The 13,112-nt window shown below is 50.2% G+C and overlaps 1 protein-coding gene across 1 annotated transcript in view; it reads right to left on the bottom strand.

Annotated features, from left to right (window-relative positions):
* The window catches only part of MYO1D (myosin ID), a gene marked incomplete at its 5' end in the record, with an annotated part of 143,061 nt that overhangs the window by 54,006 nt on the left and 75,943 nt on the right, over positions 1–13,112 (bottom strand). The window contains 4 exons of the mRNA XM_084275549.1: positions 3,042–3,155; positions 8,733–8,837; positions 9,404–9,548; positions 10,736–10,959. Coding sequence (XP_084131675.1) covers positions 3,042–3,155; positions 8,733–8,837; positions 9,404–9,548; positions 10,736–10,959 — 588 coding nt within the window. The remainder of the gene's footprint in view (positions 1–3,041; positions 3,156–8,732; positions 8,838–9,403; positions 9,549–10,735; positions 10,960–13,112) is intronic.

Here is a 13,112-nt window from a genome sequence, read left to right as displayed (position 1 = left end):
CTCCAGATAAAACAGTATACAAGTTGGGAATCCCCAGCATCTTGTGGGGTTATCATCACAGCACCACAGGCTGTTGGGGCTGCTGCAACTGCTGGTACTGTAAATACTCAGCGGAGGCTCCTGCTACCGGTTGCACACACCCAAGACAGGTGGAGTTTATACTGCGCTGTTGGCGCTACTTTGAGGTTACGAACCCCTTTCAAGCCAAGCTCCGCTTCACGCACAGGCGGTTAACGGCTGCCGGGGTTTATAGCGTCCCTGAAAATTAATTTGCATGCTTAACTAACATCCTGTGAGCACAACAGCACCACGGGGTGTGCTGCCATCGAGGTCTGAAATGTGCACCCAGTGTGAGAGATGAGCAAGTTGAAGTCTTTGGCTTTGAAAAGCCTGTTTAGACATCTGTTATTCAACATGTCAGAAGTCCAAGAGCCCTTTGAAATGCTCCTCTTTGGCCTCTCCCCATATAGCTGCCTGAACAAATAAATAGAAGGAGAAAGAAATCATTGCAGAGAAGGCACTTCTCTCGGTGTTTACAAACACTTGAAGAGGAGGAGGAAATTCTCAGCATCCCCAGAACATCCTTTATTGCATTCCCTGCTGTCCTGGGACAGGCAGTTACAAGATCCTTTCTGCTGCTCAGTCGCCTTTCAATTCCTTTCTGTCTTTATCTGTTTATTTTCTCTCCAGGTAAGAGCAAAAAGAGGATCACAGGCTGGTACTTCTGAAGCGGAAGGTTTGCACACAGAAAAGCCCCCAAAGTATCATTTCAATCCAGGGAAACAGTCGGGGTTGAAAGGAAAGTGATTGTTCTGTCATCCTTTGCACAACGGCTCCGAGTCCTCACGCAGGCAGACCCTGGGATCCGAGCGGGCTCGCGGCACGGGTTAGAGTCAAACCATCTCTGTGTAAACATGGTTAAAGGAGATGGGGAACTGTAGAGCCATTTCTCCAGCTGAAAACAAGTTTATGGTCGCAGCAGACATCAGCTGACTGTCTCCGATGAGATTTCCATGGAAACACCATCCCTGAGGATGTCGCCGTGTTGATGTGGTGCTTTTGGAATGCTGACAGCGAGCAGCACAGCTAACAGGGAGAGGGATTTCAGCCCAGTTCACCTTTGGGCAGCAGGAGGGCAGCTCATCTTCCCAAGCGAACACACATCTGGGCCATCACCAACAGCGTGAGGTTTAACAGGGCGAGTGCTGGATTCTGCCCCTGGGAAGGGGCAACCCTGGCTGCACACCCAGCCTGGGGTATGAGATACTGGATAGCAGCTGTGCTAAGAGGGATTTGGGGCTCTTGGTCGACAGCCAGTTACCCATGAGCCAGCTGCATGCCCAGGCAGCCAGGAGGGCCAACTGTATCCAGGGGGGCATCAAGCATGGCACGGCCAGGGGGTCCAGGGAGGGGATTGTCCTGCTCTGCAGTGAACTGGGACAGCCTCATCTCAAGCACACAGTGCAGGTTTGGGCACCACAGGACAAGAGGGACAGGAAACTCTTGGAGAGTGTCCAGAGGAGGCACTGAGGATGGGGAAGGTCCTGGAGGGGAAATCTTATGAGGAGAGGCTGAAGGCCTTGGGTTTGTTCAGCCTGGAGAAGAGGAGGCTGAGGGAGACCTCATGGGGTCTGCGGCTTCCTGACAAGGGGAGAGAAGGGGCAGCGCCGATCTCCCTCCTCTCTGTGGGGTAGAACCTGAGGGGATGGTGGGAAGCTGCACCAGGGGAGGTTCAGGCTGGGTGTCAGGAAGAGGTTTTGTGCTGAGAGGGGGGTTGGGCGCTGGCACAGGCTCCCCAGGAAAGGGGTCACAGCCCCGAGCTGGGCTGAGGGCACAAAGAATCTGGACGATGCCCTCAGTGCCATCTCTGACTGGACTGGGCCTGCGTGGGGCCAGGAGTTGGACTCGATGTGACTTATGGGTCCCTCCCAGCTCAGGGGATTCTCTGACTCTCTGAACAAGGTGGTTGCACAAGCAAGAGGCAGTGAGACCAGCTGAAGATTTCAGTTTGCACAATCAAGAGATAACGTCAGCCCAACAGAACACTGACCGAGGAGAATGACCAGCAGCTGCTGACCGTGTGGCAGTCACACTGTGACATGAATGAGGAGACATTGCTGTGCTACAGCGAGTACTCTTACTAGGGTGTGAGCAGGTTACTCTGCACGTGCTGTAGTGGGTGGTCAGAGCACAGCTCAGGTGGATGCCCAGCCAGGCCGTTACTAGAGGCCCTATAAAACCCACACTAAGGACAGAGCTGAGCTTATCGCTCACTCCACACCAGCAGATCAGATTTTACTGACCCCCCCAACCCATCTCTGCTCTTTCAGCAACACAAGGAGGCCAGATTTATTATTTCTCCAAACACAAACACCCCGACTCATCTGTGTAGGATGATTCTGAGCAGCCCAGCCAGGTTCTGTGGGTTTAAGATAACCACAGCGGTGTTACCTCAGGCTGAGAAGCACAAACAAGCGGTTGAATCCACGCTCCAAGATGCTGAAGGGCTAAGAGGAGGTGTCCATCCCCCCCCATCCCCTTCCTACCAGTGATAATCTGCTGCTTTGTCACTGGCAGCTAAACTCTGCTACCCAAAGGCCAGATACCTCACTATCAGTCTGAATTTAGCTTTGATAAGATTTACATTAAACATGAACAAATATATATTAAATAAATAAATAGATTCAAACAGGACATGAAGGATCAAACAAACCCCCAAGAGAGACACAAACCGTGGCAGAAGCTGCTGTGAAATGCCAACCCCCTTATGGGGATGGGATCTTGCAGCCTACAGCAAATAAACCACAAAACAGAAGAAGGAGCAGAAGGGAGCGTGAAAAGCAGCTTGGGTTTTAGCTTGTCTTGTATGTGCTGATATTAAAAGCTAACATCATGCACCAGTGTGTAGATAATGGTACCACAACCATTTTAAAGCTGTGAGACACATTAAAAGCTGTAAACTAAGGTCTTTTTCAATTTTAAGGAGATGGGAGTGGAGCTGAGTCGTAGATGCAGCGAGGTTCCCCAGTCCTCATACTTACATTATACAGTGGGATGGTCTTCATCACTTTGTACTGCTTCATTGGGTCCATCTTATAAAGGTGCCGATCGGTAATGAAGATGGCTCTGTCCTCCACCTTATTGAAGCGATTCACCTGCAAAGGAAGCAAAGTTTCAGTCTGACTGATCCCTGCCAGGGCACACAGGGTGAAATCACACAGCAGATATGGAACATCCACCGAGCTCTGAGCAGGTTTTCTCCACAGATCCTGAAAGAGCCTGTAATCCCAGTTTACACACAGAGTGTCGGAGAAGCAGCGCTCCCAGAGTTATCCAGGAGGGCTGGGGCAACCTGAGAAAGTCCATGGGTGTCCCATCCCTGGGGGTGTTCAGGGACAGGTTGGATGGGGCCCTGGGCAACCTTGTGTAGCTCCAGGCCTGGAGGTTGGTGGCCCTGCCTGTGGCAGGGGTGTTGGAGCTCTGTGACCCTCAGGGTCCCTTCCCACCCAGACCAGACTATGATTCTATGCTTCTCCCCAGCAACATCCACACCTTGGCAGATGCCAAGCCAAGGCAGATGGCTATTGTTCCTATGCAGAGCCAAACGTGGTGCCACCAGGGCCCGTGACAGTCCAGACCAAAGCTTTTGAAAGCAGAATTTCCCTCTTTTGAAACATCTCTGCCTTCAACATAGCTAAACAACCTGCCCAAGAAGTGGAAAATGTGGCCAACCTTCCCTCCCCTGCCAGGCCCTGACGTGTTACCCAGCACAGGCACTCCCCAACGGTTTTCCTGAAGTTCTGCAAGAGGGAAGAGGGATTTTCCTCCATGAAGGCAGGAGGCAACTGAAAAACTGAAATATTCTCAGTCAACAGGCAGCAGAGCCAAAGTTCAGAGCAGATAAAGGCAACAAAATGCAAATTGGAGAGGTAGGTGACAGCACTGACTCTGAAGAAAGGACCTGAAGCTGATCTGCAGCTCCAGAGAGCTCCTGCACAAACATGTGAGGTGCTCCATGGGGTAAGGATGGGGAATGATGTCCTGGGTGCCATGGTCTCACTTGGGGTAGCGAGCAAGGCACAGGCCATGAGCACCATGGAGACTCCAATGGCTCAGAGAAGGTACAGAAAACGATCGAGGGCCTGGAAGATCTCACAGGAGGAGTTGCTGAAGAACTGGGATTATTTTAGGAAGCAGATGAATGGGAAGGCTATGAAACACTGAATGGCCCAGAGAAAATAGGTTAGGAGTGTCTGGTGCCACATGTGGAGTTGTTTGAGCAGAGTAGCACAGGCTCCTCAACCTGTAATTCGGCTGTACAGCCTACAGCACACCCTGCTCCATGGCTTGGGAGTTTGAGCAAAGGCTTCTCCAGGCTGTGACCTGCCCCACACAGACCTCAGGTCTGATGCTGTGTGGTCACACATCCCCAGATGTGCCTTTTTAGTTTAATTTTTTTAAAGGATGGGACACCACCACCTGCTCCCATCTCGCATCACAGCATCCTCCTGTTGTCCATGCCCACATCCAGTGCCTATCCCAGAGTGACATCATCAAATCCCAGACTGTGTTAGGTGGGAAGGGACCTGTGAAGGTGGACTTCTTTGGACCTGCTCCAAGAGGTCCATGTCCTTCTTGTGCTGAGGGCTCCAGAGCTGGACACAGCACTGCAGGTGGGGTCTCCCTAGAGCAGGGCAGAGGGGCAGAATCCCCTCTCTTGACCACACTTCTGGTGATGCACCCAGGATGTGATTGGCCTTCTGGGCTGTGAGGGCACATTGTTGGCTCATGTCCAGCTCTGCATCCATTAGTACCCCAAGTCCTCTTCCACAGAGAGGCTCTCCCAAAGGGAGCAGACCCCATGAAGTGGTGCCACCAGAGCCACCCCACCACTGAAGGTCCTGCCCAGAAAGCCAGGATGGGAAGCCCAGCTTCTGCAAGGAGCTATCATATCACCACAGCTCTACAAGCACACTTTAAATTCCACTTCTTTCTTCCACTGCTTCCTGCCCAAGAGCTGAAGAGACGTATTGAAGGAGAAGTTCACCAGCTTATCTCACCTGAGAAGCAAATTCTAGCTGCTGTGGAACTCATGTCCTCTTCAGGACAAGCAAACCACTTTTCTCCAGGTGTCTCAAGCATCAGTGGCATGTTTATGTAAATAACACATGCTTTGCTTTTGCATCCCATCAGGAAGCACGTGGAGAAGAGGTTCAGACAAATGCCAGCACCGTCACAAATGCCACTATCCTTCTGATTTTTGTAGGAGTAGAGATGGGCCTTATGTTCTCAGATACAGCTCATACCCTCCCAGAGAACAGCCCTTCCCAGCACTGTGTTCCCTGCACCTTCTGGGCAGTTTTTATTTATATCTTTGTTGATCCAAACGTGAATCAGTCTTAATTTAGCTTCCTGGTTAGCTCAGGGGGGGAGATGAAAGTCTAGCTTGGAGTGGAAGGACCTCCAAACGAGCTGGTTGGGTCTCTGTAGACACCATGGGGCACCGAGCTTTGGAAGAGCTGGTCCTCTCAAGGGAGCCTGGTGCCATGAATGGCAAGGGAGAAAATGAGAAGAAAAGCCTGATTCTATTAAAAAAAGAAGAAGAAAAAAGAACCCCTTGTTTCCTAGGTGATGCAACAAAATCTGGTGGTGTGTATGAAATATGCATTTGGTTTCCCAAGGCAAAATAAACCCCAACCCCTTGACAATTTTGCTTTGAAAAACCAAAGAGACCCCCCACACCCCAACACTTGGAAAGTATGTATTTTTCCATAGGCAGAACTGACCTGCTTCTACCTATACCTCCTGTGAGAAAGCCAGCACACAGCCCTCCCATCAGCCAGACTTCAAAGTCTCCTCACAGCCCTGCTATAAAAAGAGCTCTGGATAAACTCTGGTCCAAACAAATTCACCCGTTATTATTCATCTCAAGCTGTTGAAATGCAGATCCCACGCACTCAGGCTAAAGAAAACTTGCCCAGCAGTTCTCAATCCTTCAGGAGCAGCTCCCTGGCTGGCGGGAGGCGGCGGCGCTTCCTCAGCCTCACTAGAACAATGTCAATCATTGGCTAAAAAGGAAATAGAATTATAATCTGTTGCAAAGGATTGAGAGGTTAATGAGCATCTTGCATAAGATACGTTGGACACATAAACACGTTTCAGTACAGGATCTCCAGGCTGCACTCATGTCTCTTTGAATCATAGAATCATAGAATGGTTGGGGTTGGAAGGGACCCCAGTGATCAGAGAGCTCCAACCCCCCTGCTACAGGCAGGGACACCAACCTCCAGGCCTGGAGCTACACAAGGTTGCCCAGGGCCCCATCCAACCTGGCCTTGAACACCCCCAGGGATGGGGCACCCACCCCGCCTCTGGGCAGCCTGTTCCAGCCCCTCACCACTCTCTCTGGAAAGAACTTCCCCCTAATATCTCATCTAACCCTTCCCTCCTTCAGAAGGCCGATGCTGGTTTCAGGGTAAAGATTGCACTCTGGCAGTCAAAGCACAGAGCTGCTCCCAGGCTCTCCAGTGTTTTCCACTGTTGCTTAGTCTGCAAATCCACTGTGCAAATTTAAAGCAGAATAGATTCCCTAAAGGAGCACGTTGGATGGGAAGCAGAACGGTGCAGCTCGAAATGTCACATCTTTGCCTTGTTAGCTTGTAAAGTTCAGGATTGTTTGTCTTCTCTTCTTTGCTAACTTCAGGCTTACCTGGGCATTTCTTGTCCATACAAGAAGGAAGACAAATGGTTCACTCAAGAAGATATTACAGCCAAGCATGGATTTGAAAGGGGTCATTTGCTTTGGAGTTGAAAGGCAGAGGGGTACTGAAACCGCCAGGCTTATACAGGGCACTTAAGATCCTCCAAAGTTGCAGCGTTCTCAAAGGCAACACTGTAATGGTTCTGCCCATCTGTTGGAGAGGTGCTCCCACTTGCCTCTTTAATCACAGAATCACAGAATCCTAGCTTGGAAAAGACCTTTGAGATCATTGAGTCCAACCATACCGATCCTCTACTAACCCACATCCCTGAGCACCTCATCTACCCTTTTTTAAACACTTCCAGGGTCAGTGACTCAACCCCCTCCCTGGGCAGCCTGTTCCAGACCCCAACAACTCTTTCAGGGAAGAACTTTTCCCTCCCATCTGCTCTGACCCTGCCCTGGGGCAGCTTGAGTCCATTGCCCCATGTCCCATCTCCTGTCCCCTGGCTGAAGAAACCATCGCCCACCTCTCTGCACCCTCCTGTCAGGGCAGTGGAGGTGGAGAGAAGGTCTCCCCTCAGCCTCCTCTTCTCCAGGCTGAACACCCCCAGCTCCCTCAGCTGCTCCTCAGAGGATTTGCCCTCCAGCCCCTTCCCCAGCCTGGTTGCCCTTCTCTGGACACATTCCAGGACCTCAATGTCCTTCTTGTGGTGAGGGGCCCAAAACGGAACCCAGCACTTGAGGTGCAGCCTCACCAATGCCCAGTCCAGGGGGCGTAATCCCTGCCCTGGACCTGCTGGCCATGCTGTGTGTGACACAAGCCAGGATGCCATTGGCCTTCCTGGCCACCTGGACATACTGCTGGCTCATGGTCAGTTGGCTGTCAACTGCTATCGTTTTGATAGAATCAGAGAATCCCCTGAGAGCTGGGAGGGGCTTCCTCGGCCTCTCTTCCTAGGGGAGGTGCTCCAGCCCTCTGATCATTCTTAAAGAACAGTTACAGTTACTCCAGTTCAGCCTGAAACAGCAACAATTTGGAAACTGTTCCTTAAAGGAATTAGAAGAGGAATCCTTTTGGTCCAGCCTGAAGGGAAAAAGCCAGGGGGGAAATTCTCCTCCTTCTCCTTGTCCTTGTTCTGGCCAAACTGCTGCAAGATTATGAAGAGGTTTGGGCTGAGACTCAGCCGGTCCTTTAATCCCAACACCACCAACCAATATTCACTCAAATAGAGAACTGCCTCTTACAGAGAACAGGCTGAAAGCTTTGGAATACTCCACTGAAATATCCCTGCTTGGAAAGCAATAAGAGTTTCTATTTTTGTATACCCAAATCAGTGCTGTATAAATAATGCAACTCACCCCTGGCAGCAAAGAAATTGGGTTAGAAAGCGAGTTTTTTAGGCTGCAAAATGAATTTTTGTTGTTATGGTTAAAAATAATCTGTGCAGAATCATGACCAAGTGTGATGCACACGCTCCACACCCAGCAAGTGGGAACCGACCCCAATAATGCAGTTTGAGAAACAAAAAGAATATACAACTCCTGAAATCCATTTAGCCTATCACTGACACTGGTCTTGTCTGTTGGTTTGGTAAAATTCCAAATATCCTCTCCTGACAATCATTTCCAACCAGCATCATTTATGTCATTATGGACTACCCGTAAATGAATTACACAAGCTCATTTTTCCAGGGTTTTTAAACCTTTCAAGCACTTTAATAACAAAAACCCCCAACATTCTGCCATGGAGAAAGTCCAGTTACACAGAATCATGTGAATTTTCTCATGCCTCAGGCATGAAGAGGCTTTAGAAGCTCCTCACCCCCCCATGCCCTTTGGTGCAATAGGTTCAGCGTTCTGTTATCCATCAGAAAACAGCAATCCCGCTCCTCAGAACAGGACTGCTTTGGGTCACTGCCTGTCACAGCATCTCCAGGATCACCTCCTCACCCTGGGAATCCCCCTTGAGATACCCCTTGAGCAGCAGAAGTTTCCCCACCCAGCCCCTGTGTCTGCAGACGCTGGTTACCTTGCGGACGTGGCAGGAGAAGAGGATGTTCATGTACTTGTCTTTCCGTTTCAGCTCGTTGGCGACAGGGATGAAGGACCCCGTGGTCTGAGGGTTATCTGGCTTCTGAAAGAGCAAAGACAGGCAATGTAACTCTTCTTGCTTACTGTAAGTCATTACATTATGTCACAGCAGGCCAGAGAGGACCACAGCTCCTCCAAAAGCTCCCTCCAGCCTCTGCTGTGCCCAAGAGCGGCGGAGAGGCTGGAGTTTTATAAGCTTTTGGGAAAAAAAAGAAAGCAAGCCTTAACAAAACATGATGCTTAAAGAAGGATGGAGTGAAAGGAAGCAATGTGACTTGCCTAGAGAGAATCTCTTTGTTCTTTTTCATTTCATGCCATTTCCTTACATCCCATTATATCTAGATTGCAGTTTTCCATTGACTTCTTCTCCAGCTTTGGCCATTTGGAGAGCCAGCTGATGGCACTGCTCGTTAGCGTTTGACACTGCTCGTGATGCTCAAGCTAAGCTTAGTGTTCAGAAACATCACTCCTACTGCAGTAGAAGTCAAAGACACTGAAACTCTATAAACCCATTTACAGGGGAACTGTCAAAGTCCTTCTCACCTCCAAGAAACCAATGGCCACTTTTCCAAATTCCCACCCTCTTCCTGCCCCTCCACTCATACTCACCAGGGCGATGTAATTCCCCTCCCATGCTCTCTGTAGGCCGATATCAGCTCTGTGACCCTTCAGCACCTCCATGGCAGCAACCTTGGCCCTCAGTTGGGGTAGGACTTCTGGTGGGACGCTCCGGATGAGTTCACCCGCTCTCCACCTGCCACAAAAGGCCTGAATCAGTTCCAGAGTCTGTACCAGGCACTACAGGGATCAGTTCTGCCAGATCAGCAGAGCAAGGACAGCCCTAGTCTATAAAATTCAGGGAAAATAGAAGTTCTTCCACTGCATTCATAATGCTGGAAACGTCAGTTATCATCTGAAAGTCACAAATCATCTCGGAGTCCTAACGAGTCTGGCTGACGTGCTCCCCATCCCATACCCAGAAGGTAACTACTGGCACATCTGTTTGCAATAAAGGTTTTGCAAGCCCATTTTTTTGCCTCATTTACAACATCACTCACCTCTAACAGCTGAATTTGGCCCTGCAATTGAAACCCAACCAGCTGTAACATGAAATGGGGCAGGGTAGCCCACCCATCACTCCACACTTCAGCCTTCAGCTGCAACACCGGTTCTCTAGGATTAATGGGATGAAAAAAATCTTCTGCTAACTACAACTTCGTAGTGGCAAGAATTGAGCTCATCCAGAAAGCAGGACACTCTACCCTGACAGGATGTGTTTGGCTTTCAAGAGGCAGCTGGGGAAAACCCAAAGCTGACTTGCTCTAGGGCTGGTGGTAAATCCCCTCCATGCAGATGGCTGGACTGGAGATCTCTAGAGGCCTCATCCAGCCAACGTTGCTCTTGCTCGGTGATTTTTGGAATCACAGAATTGTAGGGGTTGGAAGGGACCTCGAGAGATCACCAGGTCCAACCCCAAGCTGTCATGTTTTCAAATTGGAATTGGATTTGCTTTCTCTAGAAGGTACCAGAGAAAAAGTCACCAGGTTTTTTAGAGATCAGGTCAAAATAGAGGTAGAAAATACCTCTTCTGCACACAGAATACAAGGAGATGGTATGACACCGCTGATTCTACTGCAGAATAGCACTGACTTACTGGAAGCCTAGAGGAAGTCAAAGAGATTCCTTTTCTCTCCCCACTAACAGCAGCTGCTCTTTTTTTGGGGGGGGAAACAATGAAAAAATGGGCCAAGAAAGGAAATACAATCCCCATCCTGCCTAAATGTTTGAAACAGAGTAATTATTTGCCTGGTTACGGATATCAAAAGCTACAGACATTTTCATCCATGACATCCACACGTTCTTCAGTCAGTTTTCCAACCGGTAGGGAACAAGCAGTAGCTGTTTGTTCCCCTACAAGAAGCCAAGAGGTTTTGGTTGTACCTATGGTAGATGTTCTGGAGTGCCTCTTCGAAGCGGCGCAGCACTTTGGGTGGAGTGGGCCACTGCACGTGCCTCCCATAATCCTTCATCTGCCTCACGCTGTGGAAGCGCCGGGCGACCTCGTGGATGTAGGACTTCACCTTGTAGCGGCGGTAATGCTTGAGTATCGTGAGGGCGGCCTTTGTTCTCTTGTAGCGGAGGCGAGCCAGAGTGCCCCTCCAAACCTGGGAGTCAGTGGAGAAGACAGGTTGAGGGATATAAAGCAGGATTGTTCTTTCTCTTTCCATACTCCCACACTGCTGAAAATCCAGAAATATATCAGTTGGAAAGGAAGTGACTTCTTCATGCCAAACCGACCCAGCGGAACCATCCCTGAAAAAATGCCATCTTGAGAAATGATTTTACCTCTGATTAGAAAAGATTCCTCTGAAAATAGTTTGGGGAATGGTTACTGGGGCTGTGTGCTGGCAAGCAAGCAAATATGGAAACCAAACAGAATCATGGAATCGTAGGGGTCAGAAGGGACTTCCAGAGCTCATCAGGTCCAACCCCCTGCCAAAGCAGCTCCCTAGGACAGGTCACACAGGTCAGCATCCAGATGGGTCTGGAGTATCTCTAGAGGAGACTCCACACCCCCTGGGCAGCCTGTCCCAGGGCTCCCTCACCCTCACCAGGAAGAAGTTCTTCCACATACTGGTGTGGAACTCCCTGTGCTCCAGCTTGAGGCCATCGCCCCTTGTCCTGTCCCCACAGACACTGAGAAGAGGCTGCCCATTTCCCCCTGTGTCCTACCCTTCAGATATTGATAAACATTGATCAGATTCCCCTCTCAGGGTTCTTCTCTCCAGGCTGAACAGCCTCAGCTCACTCAGCCTTTCCTCACAGGGGAGATGCTCCAGGCCCTTAATCATCTTCGTAGCCTCCTCTGGACTCTGTCCAGGGGGCCCATTACTGGACACAATACTCCAGGTGGGACACACAATATCCTCCCAACCTGCCGGATGGGAAGCCAGCCCCACTGCGAGCTGTATAAGTGCTGGGGACACACTACAGGCAGAAAACACGGCGTGTTCTGGGCTTCTCCTTCACACACCACGTGCAAAGAGACACCCCAGGGCTGAGTGTGACTGTACATCCCCACCAACCCCTCACTGGAGGAGCCACACGCGATGAAGCACGGTGGCCATGCTGTTCCTATCCCGTAACCAGAGGAACGCAGACTCCCCTGAGCGCTCTCCAGCTGACATGCACGTCCCCGCGGGGTTCGTCAACAGCTGTACTTTCCTGCTAATATAGTCTGCCAAGCTGAAGATTGTATTTTTGTTTCCTTGTAGAATTAAACTGGAAGGATAATGAGCCTGCACAGGAAGAGTGCTTCACCGCCGCTACGGGCTCGGCTGAAGAGGTTATTTCCCTCTTGAGAAACATCCCCTAGCACCACTGATGCATATCAAGCCTCCTATTTACAGAGGAATTAATTAATTACCTGAGGCAGTTTCCACCATGATATTCGCTTTATGAAGCCAATGTCAAAGGTTTTCCTGACAGCTTTACTGATAGTCCTGCCATGTGGCTGAGAACCACTGTGTGTGGCAAGCCGTGCAGCAGATGCGAGGGGTGCTCTTCTCACCCAACATTCAAAGAGGAAATCAAGACTTTGGGTTTCAAACTCCTTCTTCCAACATCCATCAGACTAACTCCTCCTCGTTCTCCTCATGGTCCTTGTGTCAGCTATCTCCTGTTCATGACTGACATGATGCAACTGGGGAGGTGCTGGAGCATCCACCACTTCACTGGTGTGACACTGATCAATATGTAAAGCAGGGTGTCAAGGGGATGGGGCCAGACCCTTCCCAGTGGTGCCCAGCAACAGGACAAGGGGCAATGGGGACAAACTGGAACTCAGGAAGGTCTATCCTAATGTGAGGAAAATCTTTTTCACTCTGTGGGTTCCCAAGCCCTGGGCCAAGCTGCCCAGAGAGGCGGGGGGTCTCTTTCTCTGGGTAGATCCCAAACCCGCCTGGACGCTGTCCTATGTGACCTGCCCGAGGTGATCCTGCTCTGGCAGGGGGTTGGACTGGATAATCTCCACAAGTACCTCCAACTCCAGCCTGTCTGGAATTGTCACGATTCTGTGACTCTGTGGTTCTGTATTTAGCAGATACTCTACACAGCATCTCATGTTACACAAGTGACTTCTCTGTTCCGTGCCAGGGGATGATAACAGTCACAGCCAAACACAGGAGACCATGTGGCAAAAAAACCCAAAGAAAGATCTGTGCACCCAGGATTGTACCTTCTCACAGTCTTCTGTACCTCAGATAATATCACAGTCCAGAAAGGATTCACCACCTCACGTGCACCACCTTTCTGAAGC

Source organism: Gallinula chloropus (assembly GCF_964237585.1).
Source record: "Gallinula chloropus genome assembly, chromosome: 26".
Taxonomy (NCBI): domain Eukaryota; kingdom Metazoa; phylum Chordata; class Aves; order Gruiformes; family Rallidae; genus Gallinula; species Gallinula chloropus.
The sequence above is the reverse complement of the archived record's forward strand: the minus strand, read 5'-3'. Positions and strand labels throughout refer to the sequence as shown.